The sequence below is a fragment of the Condylostylus longicornis genome, unplaced genomic scaffold (genome assembly GCF_029603195.1).
Source record: "Condylostylus longicornis isolate FDR11 unplaced genomic scaffold, ASM2960319v2 ptg000124l, whole genome shotgun sequence".
Lineage (NCBI taxonomy): Eukaryota > Metazoa > Arthropoda > Insecta > Diptera > Dolichopodidae > Condylostylus > Condylostylus longicornis.
This window is the reverse complement of record NW_026578092.1, coordinates 122,005-139,024: the sequence shown is the minus strand read 5'-3', so window position 1 is coordinate 139,024 and position 17,020 is coordinate 122,005. Positions and strand designations below refer to the sequence as shown.

Genomic DNA, 17,020 nt, shown 5'->3' with positions numbered 1-17,020 from the left:
AAAAAAAAAATTCACAATAGAAAAATTGTCGAGGCTAAAAAAATATTTGAACAAGTGAAATTAATTAAATTGTTAGTAATAGAATACATTATAGCATTTGGTATTGTTGACATTTCAAAAATAACATTTTAATAAAATTTATGAGTTTTTTTGTCTTTAATTCCTAAAAAAAAAGAAACAAATATTTAATTTTAACCGTTATCATATTTTTATTGAAATTATTTTATTTTTATTTATTTTTTGACTATTTCAATATACTTATGTATTAATTGTGAATTTTTTTTTATTTATATTTTCAGGAATTCAACAATGATATTTAATATTTGACAGAAATGTGATTTAAACTATAAAAGAGTAAATAAAGAGCAAATTGTAAACAAAAAAAGGAATTTAAGAGAGTAAAATTTTAATGAAATTTAAAATAAAAAATAAATAAAAAGCAGATTATTATTATTTAATTAATAAAATAAATACATACACAAAAAAATAAAATAATTAAATAAAATATTTATTAATTAAAAAGAAAAATATTATAAAAAAAAAATTTTTATTTAATTCAAATGGAAAATTTCAGTAATTTGAGAAGAAAGAAAAAAATTTTTAATAATAAAAGAATTAAAAATTTATGATTAAAATTTGTGTGTTTCTCTAAATTAATATATGTAATTTGTGTTTATTCTTCAATTGAATAATTAAAATTATAGTAGATTTAGTAAGATTTTTTTTTTTTTGTAATGTGAATTAAGTTATTGATTTTAAAGAATATTAATAAGATAGAAGATCTAAAAAAAAAGGCAAGAAACAAAATAAAACTGAAATAATCGAAAAGAAAAAATTAAAAAAATTTTTCTTCAAAATAATAAAATGTACCCGAGTGCTGCAACAATGAATGCAGCTGCAGCAGCAGCAAGGCATCCGGTAAGTTTTGTCAATATTAAAATCTTTTCTTATTTAAATATTAAAACAAATATTTATAATTATATTTGAATTTATTTTTAGAATAATTTCAATTAATTCCGGGCTTATTTTGAAATTGAAATTATTTAATGAATTTGTGTCATAAATATTTTTATATCAAAGTTATTAAATTAGAGTTATATCTTCTAAAATAATATATCGAGTATAATAAGAAACTTAGGTATTTATTTGCACGTCTTAATTGATTTGGGTATGTCGATATTATTTTTAATTACAGAATTATACTCTAACCATTGCCTTATTTATAAAAGCGACGAGAATGTTCGAATTATTGCTTTGGAATTAAATTTTCCAGATTCTTAATATTGTAATGAGAAAATGATTTTCTTCTTGTAAGTACCTAGGTAATGCAAAAAATTGGAGTTGCCCATAGTTATACTCATATAGTATAATTTGCCCAAAAACCCATTAAAGTTTGCTGACAGTTTTAGACAATTTAGTATTCATTTGAATTCAATAATTGATTATATTTTCATAAAGAGTATATTGGTTATTTAGAAGTGATTTAAATATGAGTCTAAGTATATAAAAAAATTTGAAATATACATATTTTATATCATTATTATAAGCAAATAATTTGAGTATGTAATCTTATTGTACACACTCTATCAATCTTATAAAACTTTCAAAACTAAATATAAATGCTATGAAAGTGTACACAAAATATGCATGTAGTTGTACATATGCCACTGATTTATGTATAACGAAATAGATCAATCATTTTTTGAATTTACTATATACATATACTTAAGTATTGTAATCAATAAACTGTTATACAAAGTATTTATGAAGTGTTCATTTTATACATAATTTTTGAATAATAAATTATTATGTTTCTTAATGGTAAACTTTAATGGTAATTTATAATTATAATACGAAATTGATTATTATAATAAGCTTTCAAAGTTAGCGTTTCGAAAAAAAATTCTAAAATTTGATCCATATAATTTCTAAAAACATAAGAAATCAGTTTTTTTCTATAGTAATTTTTACTATAATGTCTATTCGTTTATTTATGCCTTTATTCTATTAATTACGCCTTTATTGAGTACGTCATTAAATATATTCCATGCGATTTGAGCATTTTTTGAACCCTAGACTTTTCAAAGAGCCGCTAACAGCTCAAATGAGCCAAAAATTTATTTTTATATTCCACCAAAAAATTATGCCATTTTTAATTTAAGTGTATTCGGTAATTTGAAAATGGAAGGAAATGGGAGGAGGGAGTGCGGGAAGAGGCGAGTGGACGAGGGTGCGGGAGGGGTTGGCCGGGATTAAAAAGGGAATAATAATTGTTTTCATCAAATCATCAAGTTTCTCTTTCTTAACATCGTAGAAATTATAAATTTAAAATTTACAATTTACCAAGTATTTCAGTTACCAAAATTAATTGCTTTTCTCTTTTTTCAAATGTTTTGCGTTTTTTTATTTTCTTTCGGTAATTTTTATTAAAACATCAATTTTTTTTTTGTTTTTGTACCTGCAATTTGTTTTGTTTTTTTTTTCTTATTTTTTTTTTTTTTATTTTTATAATTAAGTATATGTCATTGAGCACAAATTACCAAATTTAAATTATATAAGTAATGTAAATATAAAAAGCAAAATAAACACAAAAGAAATGGCAATAATTTACCCTATACTCTCATTACTTGTTACTGTACACACAAGTATAATTTTATATTTTACTTTTATGTTCATACCTTGATGTCCTTAATTCCTATATCAAATGTTAATGTATAATATTTGTATAGGTATGGTAAAAAGAAATAAAAAAAAAATTATTTTTACTCCTTTATAACATCAACATAATTTCATTTCCCGTGACATTTGACTCTATCTATATACACTCTTTTCAGTTTTTATAAGGTAAGGACATAAAACAAGAATACAAAAAAAAAAGAAGGATAAGTCATCCGAAGTAAATTTAAACGAAAATATATAAAATAAAGTACAAATCCTTTAGGAATATCTGTATATATATATACAATTATATTATACATATATACACGACTATATATATATATATTTAAGTGGGCTTGTGTACTAACCAACAAACAAAATTGAATGAGGGGTGGAAATATAAAAGTTTTTTTTTTTAACAGAATAATTTTCATTTCGTGCGCCTTTCAATTTTTTTCTCTTCTGTTATTTGCTTTTAAGTCGTTTTTATTTTGTTATTCTCCCGTTTTCGTAGAAATTCTGGAAAATAATAATAAGTATAACAGAAGAAAAACAACAACAACAAAAGAAGGGTGGATCGGTATATCATTACAAAGCGAAGGGTGTTCGTTTCGTTTCACCTTTTTATGAGGGTGACTTGTTATATTTTCTCTCTTTTTTTTTGTATTTTTGGTTTTCTTTCTAATCTAAATTTTTCATTTTTGTTTTCTCTTTTGTTTTCACCATAATATTTTTTTATTACTCTGTCTTTAACATTGGGGTAACGGTATATTTTTACGGTCATATACTTTTATCCATATACAAAATATAAGTATACTTATATAATATAAAAAAAAACTTGTTTTTTTTTTTTTTTTTTTTTTGTGAAAAAATAAGGATATTAAGCAGAGGTTAAAAAGGCGGATTTAAAAGCATATAAAAATAAAATTATATTGTATAATGGATAAAGAGATCGAGAGGAAGAATGAGAGGAAATAAATGAACAGAAAAAAGAGAAGAGGCGTAAAGAGTAATATGAAAGAGAATAATAACGTATAGACGATACATTTATTAAAGAGGAGAGTGACGGGAGGAGTACATGAATATTTTAATAACAGTATACGATAAGGATACAAACTATATTGTATAAAACGGAATATAATAATATAACACGGGCTATAATAAGTGATGAGGGTGTATTTTATACTGTTATACTAATAATATAAACGTAAATATATATATGTATACTGTTATGTTTTGTGAAACGGAGGCAAAAAAAAAATTTTTTTTTTTATAAAAATAAAACGTAATATAAAGGAACAACAACAAAGAAAAAAAAGTGAAATAACGGGAAAAATTGAAATAATAATGTCACATCCGGTACACATTGCGGAATTTTTATTTATTTTTTTTTGTTCTCAACCGTTATGTTATGTGCCATTTTAGAATTTTATTTTTTTTTTCCTTCTCTTTTTCTTTTTCATATTATTTTTGGTTTTGTTGAAATTTTACCCGATGCCATCATCAGTGATTTCTTTGTTTTTTTTATTTTTTCCTATGGCAAATCTATGGCAATTATGACAGCGAAAGCAAAAAAAAAGAAAAACAAAAGAAAACAGGAGTATGAGTTGAATATAACGTATATAACGGGGCTCAAAGAAAAAAACTTAATATACAAAAAAAATAAAGAATGAAGAAAAGAGGGAGAGAGAATACATTAAGTGAAATACTGAAAAAAAAAATAACAAAACAAAAAGGGAGCAACTAAATAAAATAAAATTGAAGGGTGCTGCTGTTATGAAACACTTTAAGGGATGTAATTTTGAAATGGTTTTCAATAATATTGAGTTAAAGCCATTTATACGGTTCGTTCCCCTGATTTGAGCATTTTTATTTTAATATTTTTGTTATATTCTTTTTGCATTTTGTTGTTTTTAGCAATGATTACTGTTTTTGAAAACACCTACGTTTTTATTATGTATTTATATTGTGTTTTATAATAATTATATATAGATGTATGTATGTATGTATGTATAGATATGCACACATGTTGATAAAATAAAACAAGAGACGAAGATTTAATTTTTATATGTAGGCTTACTTTATTATTACTTGAATTCAAAAAAAAAAAAAAGTTGTAAACAACAAAACGTTACGACTTTTTGTTCTTCATTTCAGAGTTCTCTTTAAATACCCTCCCCCTGCCCCCGGATTACTCTTGTATTTCTTTTAAAAGAGTTTATATATTTATTGTGTCTTGCCAGCTCTACACACTATACTAATTTTTCTTAACTTACCTTTTATACTGTTTTCCTTATAATCGTGTTGCTAGTGCTACATTTTACTGTTGTCAATGTTAATTTTGTTGTCACTGTTATATTTAAATACGTTAGTTTATGTGATTTTTTGCGTAAAAAATAAACGTAAAGAAAAAAACTGAATAAGAAAAATGTAAAAAAAAAAATTGTTTGTTTTATTTTTAAATTTTATTTCGGAAAAAAAAACAAGAGGGATTTAATTTTTGTTATTGTAATTTTACATTTCTCACATTTTTATGATGAATTTTTATTTTATTTTTTTTTTTTTTGCTAGCATGACAAGGATAATGATTATGAATTCGCTTAAGGGAAAAACCACCTTTTCGTGTTTGTAATTACAAAACGAGGATAAAATTATATTTCAAAATTATATGTGCAGACACACACACACACACACGTCCCTACGTAATAGTATGTTTTTAAATCAAGGGTGTAAAAAACACTAAAATACAGAAAAATTGAATGCAATTTTATTTTTGGAGTAAGGGAAAATTTTCAATGGGATGAATTGACAGATTGGAAAATTCAGGATTTGTTACGTTTATTTGTGGTTCTTTATTTATATATATATATCCGTATTTATGAACTCTGCGTGTGGTGACAGCGGTATATAAAAATGTAACAGTTTTTTTTTTTTGTAATACTTTGTTTCCTTATTTTATTTTTCATAGTAAATAATTACTAATTTATAAAATATTAAAAATGATTGAATTGAGTAGTAAAGAAAAATCAAAAACAAAAAAAAAAATAAGAGAATATAAAAAATTAGAAACGAAAAATTTATTTTTAAAAGCGATAAAATGATAAAAATCTAAATTAAGGTACAATATAACAGAAATTGTATCCGAGTATATAGAATCAAGCCCATATATGTACAATGTTAATTTAAATACTTGCTTATATGTTTGGAAAAAGGAAAACGAAGCAAATTAAAATTGAATTATGTTATAAGGGACGAATTCGAATCAAAATTAAATTCTTGTATTTCTTTTTTTTAATGGGCACTAATATGTGGTTAACAAGATTTTTGTATGTTGAGGAGCATTAAGAACCAGTAGTAAAATACTTATATGTAATTTTATTCTGTGATTTTTTTCAATGGGATTTTTCAATTATGGAATTTGTTTATGTGCGTTTATTAAATTATGTTAAAATATTATAGTTTTTTTGGGAAAAAAATTATTGAATTATTTCTTTTAATTAGATATATAATATAATTGCATAACAGCAGGCGCAAATATTATTATTATGATTAATTGAATTTAAAAATCAATTTAATTTGGAATATCATATTACTTTAAAGAATTTTCGAGGATTATGGCGAGATATTAAATGTATCTTTGAGACGAAATTAATTTGGAAACAGTTTTTTTTATAAAATTATAAGTACTACTAAATCTAATTTGACGAACATTTTAATAAATCATTAAAGCATGTCTGAGGAAAAATGGATTAATTATATTTTTATTTTTACATTAAAACTTATAATTTATTACGAGTCTGATCAGTTTCCGACGATTCTCAAATAAAAAATTCTCCAAAATTAGACCACATTAAATATGTTGTTCTTATTAAAGAAGCTTTCGGAAATTCGGAAATCTTTGAATTCTGTTAAAACAATATTTTATTGTAATATTTAAATAAATTGGAAATCCTAATTAAAATAATTTCACAAAAATTTACAAAAGTTTCTTATATTTCCTGTTAGTATTATACCCAATAGAAAACTAAAATTAATAAAAAAAGTTAATAAAAAAATTATAGAAAAATTTTTTTCCTATTTTATTTTTTCTACTTTATTTTTCTTCATTCTCTAAGCTCTTTATTTGGAAATAAGTAATTTTTATTATTGTGTTATTTTTATATTTTTTTTTTCAAAATATCATTAAAAACACTCACTTCAAATTCATTCACCGTAACTGGCGGCGGTATATTCTTTTTTTTTTTTTTGTTCTTTTAAATTTATTTGTTATTGTTATTTTGTTTTTCTTTTCCAAATGAGAAAGAACAAGGAAAATCATATTTTTTTCAAAAAAAAAAAAAAAAAAAAGGGAATTCTTTTAGCATTAAAAATAAAAATCTAAATGTATATCCTTTTAATATCCTTATACTTAAATATACTTACAATTTAATTGTTACCATATTTATTCAACACATAAAACCCAATATAATTTTGTATATACTTATAATTTTGTATATACTTATAATTTTGTATATACTTATAATTTTGTATATATATATGTATATTCGTGCGTATGTATATATTGAAAAATATTTTTACTTATATTCTCTTTTGGTTTCCAACATAAATAACTATAAAAGTATACTTATTTCGTGTATTTCAGCAATTATCCAGAAGGGTAATTTTTTCATCAGTAAAATCATTTTGGGTAACAAAGAAAAAAAAAATGTGTTTTTTTTCTTTTCTCCCTTCTTTTTATATTGTAATTTATATTTTCGTCCTTTTTTTTTTTTTTGTTCTCCATCCCAATTTTCATTCTTTTCTATTCTTTATTATTATTTTTTTTTCTCTTTTTTTTGGTTGCTTTCGTCGTTTCTCTTCACATTTATATTTTCTTGGAATTTAATTGTTCTGGCAATTGCCTTTGGGGTTAACAAAAAAAAAAGCAAAAAAAAAAAATAAAAATAAAACACGTATTCGAAATAAAAGTCTTAAGTGTTTACAAGTCGTATTGACATCAAAAGATGGTGCTAGGCAAAAACAAAAAAAAAAAAACATGCAAAGAAAAATGTATGTGGCGGGAGTATGGAGAGTGAAAACTGACAAAACAAAATAAAAATTGAGTCTTAAAATAGAAAAAAAAAATTCATTTCCACGTACCACAGTTAATGTTATTTTTTTTTTTTTTTTGTATTTCTTTTGGTTCTATGTTCTTTACTATTTCAAGAACATAATAAAGAATTGAAAGAGAACCGTAACAGTAAAATTTTATATTTTATTTTCCATTTTAACAACGGTATGGTGTTACTTTTTTTTTTATTATATTTTATATATAAATTCATATGTATGTACATGTGTACATATTAACTATTTTTTTTTTTTGTGTGTTTGCTATTTACGATGACAAAACACTTGCGGACTCATAAAATGATCCCTAGTGAATAATCTTTTAACGAGGCTAAACAACTTTATGCTTGTTAAATTTAATTTTTTTTTTCAACACATATACGTATGTACATATATATACTTATGTTTATGTACGTATACGTACATATTTAATCATTGTATGCATGTAGTATTCATATTAAGTACACAACATATAAAAATAATATTAAATATGTTGAAAAATTTATACGTGATACGAGGGAAATTTTTTTTTTTTTGTTTAAGATTAAAATCAAAATGAATGTAAAAAAGGACTAAGTATAATTTTGTGTGGAAAATATGAAAAAAGAAATTAGAAGAGCTTGTTTTATATACATACTTACCCAACAACATATTACCAACCCCAAGTATATTCCATATACTTATGTTCATATATGTGTATAGCAAAAGTTCATACCGTACATAAAATATTATGATAATAAACACAACTCATCTCCTATGTGAGTACTCTATAAAAGGTATAAGGGTATGAAAATGTGAAAAAGTGAACATTCTGGTTCATCTTTTATGTATGTATAAGTAATTGTGTTTATTTATTTTTCATAGGTTTACGTACGTACATATCATTTCATCTTATAAGATTCTTCAATGCAAAGGCAAATAAAGTGAAAATATATAGAATTTCAGTGAAGTTTATTTTCCTAACTTTTTACACTTTAAATATTATGTGATCAAGTTGTTTCAGTTTTATTTAATTGTGTGTATATGTATGAATATGTGTGAAAAACTTAAAATATATAAGTATTGCTTACCTAATATCAATATTAATTAAATGAATTTTTTGGTAATTTTGAATGAATTTTTAAGGTTCTTCATTATAGATACTTTAAAGAATGTTATTTTATGGTTGATTTTGTATAAATCACGATATTTTAGATGCAAAAAAATTGTTTTGACAAATTCCTAATTATTTATTGTGTATGGTCATTTCGGTAGATTAATATAAGGTAATGATTTGTACTTATAATTATGCTCGCTTATGGCTATAATGATTTTCTAAACCATAATTGTATATTAATGTACAATTGAGTATGTTTTCATAACTGTAATTTTAAAAAAATTATCATATACCCAGTATGTCATTTAAATTTTTTGAAAAATAATGACATATTTAATCTGTCAAACTAATTTCAAATGTAAAATCTTAATTTAGCGAGCGATTGATTAAAAATTTTTTTAAGAAAATTGATGTAAATTAGCAGGCAATCTATAAGTTTTATGATACAACATAAGTAATATTTTTAATTTTTGACATTTGTTAAAAATTTTCCATAAATGTCAAATATTGCTGTCAAAAGTAAGAAATGTCAAATTTAAGAAATTTCAATTATATTATATAATCAACAGACCGACGTTCTATTATAATTTTCATCATTTTATGTCAAAATTCCTAATTATGTATTGTCAAACGACGCGCTAATGTTTTTGTCATTTATACAAAAGCAAAACATACCAAAAAAAACCTTTAAAACACAAAACAAAGCAAGTACAAACCATGTCTTTTTTCATGTTTTCATTTATTTTTAGAATAAATTTAATACAATTTTTTTTTTTTTAAATCGTGTGTGTATCCTTAATTCCGTCAATTCTTGTTTAATGCCAAAATATAATGCCAAAAAAATTTTTCAAACAATAGAGAATAGAGCAAAAATACAAAAAGAAAGGGGGTTTTGCTTTATAAATGCATAATATTTGATCCTTTTTTGGAGAGGGGGGGAGGGGAAATTCTCTAAATATTCTCAAAAATAATGTTTTTGATGAAAAGAGACAAGTAATCCGAGATAAAATATTAACAAAAAAAAGTGTTACTGATTTTCTCTTTCTCTTATACTTATTTGTATTTTTGAATATTAAGTATGGTTGATACGTTAGTTCAAAGGGAAATGATAATAAAAAGAAAACAGGAAAAAAAAATATAACAAAAATAAAGAAAAAAAAATTTGGAATGAGATCATTATCCTTGATATTGTGTGTAAATAAATTATAATAAATATATTGATATATTTATAAGCCTGTATACGAGTTTTACTATAAAGTGTTTATTGTTTTTGAAATTTATTAATCTATATATGTACATATATGTGCATTTGTGTGTATATATATCTCTGTATAATTTAGTATATGCTAATAATCATGGTATTAAAAATTGTTTCAATGTTTTTGTCTTTCCATAAGTATATATTGTACTTATATATAGATATATATCAAATAATAATAATGAAGGGAGGACAACAAATTATAAATCAAGGCTTTTTCATAGAAAATTAAATAATTTAATTATTATTGTTATATGTTTAAATATTTGTTATATATGAATATGGGGGGTGTACATTAGAATTAGAAAATATATACAATATAATTATATTTATTTATATGTATATATATTTTGTATTTATGAAAGAAATATGTAAAATATCCTTCCGTATATATATGTAGATATACGATTTAAATACTCGTATAGATAGCAAAATTTATGTTAATTAAGGGTTTGATTTTCTATTATTATTATTGTTATTATTATTACATGATTATTTTTATTATAAAAAATTGGAATAAAGAGGGCATGACAATCTATTTAAATTTATTAAATATATAAATATAACATTTACTCTCTTTAAAAATCACAAGTACTCGTATATAAAATTTTTGTTCAATTTTTCTATAAATGAATTTTGGAAAATTTAGAAAATTTTTAAATATATAATTATTTTGTAGATATGTAATAATATTAAATTTGCTTTTATATAAAATTTTAGGAAACAAAATAATATTCAACAAGTATTTTTAAATTCTAAAAGGTTTCGTTCAATCTTAAATTTAATTTTAAAATGAAGGCTTAAAAAGCTACTATAACTTTCAGATGAAAACAATGTCTTTGATTTCGAAATGTACTTGATTTTTTATTGAATTTTCATATATAATTTACATGAGAGCATGCTTGAACAATTCTTGAATTCAATATTCAGATTATACTCATTGGGAGTCACGTTAAATTTTCAAAATTTATTTAAAAAATGCGAGTAAATGAGAGTAGTATGTCTCGGTACCTAATGGAATAATGTTATAATTGAATATTTTGCTAAATATTTTCTTAGCAAAAACATTCTTAAAAGCGCAAAGATAAAATGAGGCGCTCAGCACATTAGTGGCCTGAATAATGCGACTGAAATGTTAAATATTTAATTTTTTAAGAAAATTTTTAAAAGACAAAAACAAACTTATGTCAAAATGAAGAGTAATCTAAGTATTTTGAAAATATTGAACAATTCTTTAGGCAATTACAGCCCTATTGAACATATAATAACTCATTTTTGCAAAAATTTTATATAGGCTACTAATGAGCTGAGCACCTCATATAGAAAATGAAAAATGTCGGGTTTAGAAAATTGAGATTGAAATTAAGCAATATGAAAATTTCATATTGGAACTTTTTAAAATTTGGGAATTGCAATCAACCTATAAAAAAATTTATAATTTGTTTCAAATTTCTTGACCGACAATAATTTTAAATCATTAACATGTCTTGGTTATTCACAGACACGTATTAAATTTTTCATTACCATAAGTGAAAAAATTTCAAAAAAAAAAAAAAATTATAAAAAAATTTTTCTTTAAAATTTTCCATTTTATTTTAACACACATACGTATAACAGATAATAATTAATATGCTATGTAATGTAATCAATTATAAAATTATTTACTGTACCTTATATTATAATGAACGATTACAAACATATTATTTATATACATATGCGTATGTATGTTTGATATACCAGTGATATTATTGTTGTATTCTATATATTGATAAAGTAATTATGACATGAAATTAATTTCTCAGTCCACTTATATTTTCATTATATATTTAGTTCATGCGTCTTTATATACATACATATGTATATATCGCAAAATGTATATATATATATATTTGAGATATATATTACATATATATATATTTGAATTATTTCTCTCATATTTGCCATAATTTTTAACGCACTTCACTTAATATTATCGATCAGAAAATCTTTGAAGCATATCATATTATATGACATTCAATTAATTTTATAACTTCCCGTTTTAATCTTCAAGTGTCGCGACATTTTTTCAATAAAAATCTGATCACATATCAATATAAAAAAAAAAAAATTTATTACATATATTTTGTAATTATTTTATAAAAATTTTTTCGTCCTCTTTGAGTTTTATCAAAAATTTATTATTAATTTGTGGCGTTGTTTTTTTTTCTCTCTCTTTTTCTCTTTTTTTTTTCTCGGATATATGATACGGTACATTGCACGAAAACCGCATCAAATTTTCAATTGGAATAAATTAAGGACAGAAAATTCATTCATTCAATTATCAACAGTGAAAATTTTTATAAAATATATTTGGCTACAATACACATACGTTCATATAACAACTTATATAAAAGGTATAATAAATTTGCATTAAAACGTAAAAGAGAAAGAAGAAGAGAGGAGAGTAATAGTATATAAATGTGTGTATTGTTGTCACATTATTTTACCAAAAAAACAAAAATGTAATTCAAGTGTAAATAAAGTGCTGCCCATTCTTTTTTTTTTTGTTTTTCTCTCAATTTGCATATATTTTTTTCTCTTTTTTTTTATTTTGAATTTTGCGATAAAAATGTTTTGAAAACTAAAAAAATTTTTTTTTTCCTTATTTTGCTTTTTACGAGATTCTCATGTTCCAAAAAAAAATATCAAATTTTCAAATCTTTCTTTCCCCAAATGTACACTTTGTCAAATTGTGTTCCCTTTTTAGTTCTCTTTTGGGTTATTTTTTTTTATCTTGTTTACTCAAAAAGGATATAAATTAAAATGGCGTTTACTATTTTTATACTTTTTCATTTTCATTTACTCTTTTTTTGTATATGTAAATACAAATTAAAATAGCATACAATATATTCGGGTATTATATGTTTGGTATTTCGTTTGAAACTTGTGAATTGCAATATTAACAACGGTAAAAGTTTTTGACAGTTTTTTGACAGTTTTTTGACGTTACAGTAAATAAAATATATGAGATTTTGAAATCTCTTAATCATTTCTCTAAAACAAATAAAAATATCAAATTTTCATCAATCATTTTAATTAACATAAAAATTTTATAAGAATCGGTGATCGTGTCAGAAAATTTCACTCTTATGTCACTACATTGAATGATCTGTCAAATTATTGTTTTTTTTTTTGATTTACATATGTATGTGACATTATCTAGGCCGTGAACTTTCAATAGTGACAGAATATGCCTTTAAAAAATACCAATTCTATTAATTTCATTAAAATCATCAAATGTCAAATTACTTTCTTCATCTATCAAATTTGTGACTCTATTCATTGTTTTAAACTATCCGTTTACCACATGCTTTGTTATATCGTATGCTCTTTCTTTTTGCTGTCATGGTAAATCTAAAATGACCTTCTTATGTTATTATTAATTTCAACTTTTAGTAAAAGGTTCGAACTTCGAAAAAAAAAAACAAAATTACTTAAATTGACTTGATCAACGAATAATTTTTTTCTCTTTTCTCTTTTATTTCCTCTTTATTATTCTTATTGGTTTTTTTTTTTTTGATTCGACAAAAAAATATCCCAAAAAACGAATAATAAAAAGGGGTGAATAATAATGATTTTCATCCCTTTCGTTTATCATCCATCTTTTTTTCCCGTTATTTTCTTTTTCATCATTGTGCGGCATTCAACCCAATTTTTTTTTTTTTTCGGTGGTATTTATTATGAGGTAAAAAAATAAAATGAAAAAAGTAAAGAAGAAAGAATAAAATAAACAAAAAAAAGAAAAAAACGTTAGGAAATTATGGAAATTATGTTGCAAAACAGGAAAGTGAAAAGAAAAACATGAAAAGATAAAAAAAAAAAAACAAAGTAATTTCTAATCATAAAATGTCAGAGAAACGTCAGGTTTTTTTCTTCTTTCTTAAGTCATTTAAAAAAGAAAAGAGCACATTGTTGTTCTTTAACGTTTTGTTTTGTTTTTTTTTTAATTTTTGTGATTTTGTTTTCATTATTCAACAAAATATGACATTGCTATAACGGTATAACTGTGTAAGAGTAAATTTTATACCCACTTTTTTTTTTGACATAATATTTAAATAAACAATACAAAGTTTTAGCAAAAAAAAAAAAGCATTTTACAAAACTTATCAACACTTTATTCATTTTATTATTTACAGGAATTGGTGTGTGATGTGTGTATATATTATTGTTATATAAATTCTGTGTTTGTATAATAATTTATGGTAAAGTGTAACAGTTAAAAATCTTTACAGTTCATTACGGTTTTTTTTTTCACTCTTCTTCTTTTTCTTCTTCTTCTACTCCACTGGGTTGCATATTTAAATTTTTTTCCTCTTTCTTCTTGTTATTTTCATTACACATTCTCTTATTTTTCACTCTCTTCCCTCGTTTCAATTCAACATTCGTTTACTACTCATTTTGAACAAGAGGAAAGATATCATCTACAACGATTTTGTTACGGTTGAGTGGCCTTTTGGCTGGTTAGCTTGACTTAATGTTTTGTAATATTTTTTTTGTTTTTTTTTTGTTTTTTGTTGAATTAAATTGAGTTGAGTTATTATTCCAGTTCAACTCAAATTTATTTTTTATTATTATGTTAAAATGTGTAAGAAGGAATATAATATATTGTAAGTATAAATTTGTGTAGATATGTGTATGGTACGTGAACGTTATACTACGTAATAATTTTTAGTTAGGGGAGTTTTGTCGAAAGAGTTATTTACAAAAAGAAGTTATGCTTATGTTAAAGCATAAACATACAGCTACATACTTACATATACATAATGTATAATTGTATGTCAATATATTATATTAATGAATTTAATGTTTATAATAGTAACTGAATAAGTAATAAAGGAGAGAGTTGAAAAAAAAATATTATAGTACAGTTAAGAGTAGAGAAATGAGAAAATTTATGTACTTAAATGCCCCGGTTAAGCAAAAAAAAAATATGCTTAAAATATAAGTGTAAATTGACATAACTATATACGCGTACGCATATCTCCATACCTACTTATACATATATGTCTGTATAGTTTTACTGTATATGTATTTTAATAATAAATATAAATAAAATAAACAAAAAAATTATGGCGTGTGCAATGTACTTACACTAATATTTAGATTTAATTCTATATTATGTTCACAATTTTTAATGATGGAAGGAAGAAATTAAGGTTAAAGAAGAAAAATTAAAAAAAAAATTATAATAAATAATTTATTAAAAAGGGTTCTTTTACATATATTTTACATATAAAAAAAGACGATAGAGGGACTCTTATATTCAGAATACAAAAAAGAGCAGCCCTTATCAACGAAGAAAATGGGATTTTTTTTTTTTGTTAACAACATATTGTTAATAATCTTGATATTTAGTGTCACATTCGTTTTATATAACAAAAAGAAAACTAATTTTTGGATATTATGGGTTAGTTTTTGTGTGTACAATAAAAATAAAATGTTCGTTTTACAAATTAATGTAATTGTGTATACAATGTATGTATATGATGTGATTACTGTACCCTCACTATTTATATTTTTATAAAGCGTGTACGTATAAATATTAAGATTAAATTGCTAGACTATATTTTATTAAATTCCCCCTCTCACATTTATTTCTTTATATATTTCTTTTCTATATAAAAATGTTATTTACTTAATTATTTCTTTGTAATATAGATTAAATTCTAAAAAATTTCACCCCTCAAAATCATTTAAACTTAATGCTTGACTTGCTCTTTCTTTATGAATTTTACTTTACTTAATGATTGTTTTTAACAGAATTATTCTTTGCAGGCGCTTAGTCATTCTTTAATTTTCTTTTACATTTCTTTTTGTTGTTTTTCTTTTTTTTTTTGTGAGTGTGAATGAAACAAATTGCGTTTCACCATTGTCTACTTACTACTATTAATATGAAAACAATAACTAGAAGTTTTGAAAGTAAAATAACTTTGGTAGGATGGGTATATACCTATGTATAACTAAATAATTTATTATAAATATTGGTGAAGATATGTGAAAGAAGGCGGAGAGGCAAAAAACAAAAAAATGAAAAAAGAATTCCATTGAATCCGTATTTTTAGTATCTGAAAATGATATTTTGATTGTTAATTGGTCTATACCCATTAATACTTTGTTTTTGTTTTTTTTTTTTTTATTTCAATTTATTTACTTATTTATATTATTTAACTGTCAAAAATTGGTTAACAAAATTGTTATAAATTTTTATTTTCTGTTTTTGTTTTATTACCATGAATGGGCACGGAATTTTAATTCAATGGAATGAAATGTTAAGTTTGACATTTACCTACCTACCTACTTATATATAAAGAAAGAAAATAATTATTAACACGAAGTTATGTTAAAGTTGAGTGAACTTGTGATATATTAGAAGTAAGATATATAAGTATATATATCAGTATATATATATATATATATATATATATACTGATATATATAGATATATACTGATATATATATATATATATATAGTAGTATATTTATTTATGTATATATATATATGTAGATATATATTAATTTTAATTTGATCAAAATTGTATACAATTTATTTTTATTTCATTATTTACATAGCAATGTTTTATTAAAATAATATATGATATAATATGTAAGTACGTACATTAGGGTTAAAATAATTGTAAATTATGAGGTTATTGAAATAATAAAACCATTATAATAACTAATAATCATGATAATGGTGGTGATGATGATGAAAAAGTGGAAATATGGGGTTATTAGAGTGTTTTTTTTTTTTTTTATTATATAAGGTTTTTAATAACTTCCGTTTTTTTTCTAGTTTTCTTGTATTATAGGCCGTGCGAATAATGAATACTTTGTTTAGTACTTAGTTCATTTTTGTTGATTGA

The 17,020-nt window shown here is 22.7% G+C and overlaps 1 protein-coding gene across 1 annotated transcript in view; it reads left to right on the top strand.

Annotated features, from left to right (window-relative positions):
• The first annotated feature begins 677 nt into the window (after positions 1–677).
• Positions 678–17,020, top strand: part of LOC129614856 (protein groucho-like) — an 80,087-nt gene continuing 63,744 nt past the window's right edge. Inside the window, exon 1 of the mRNA XM_055529803.1 lies at positions 678–918. Within this exon, the coding sequence (XP_055385778.1) occupies positions 865–918 (54 nt within the window). The 5' untranslated portion in view covers positions 678–864. The remainder of the gene's footprint in view (positions 919–17,020) is intronic.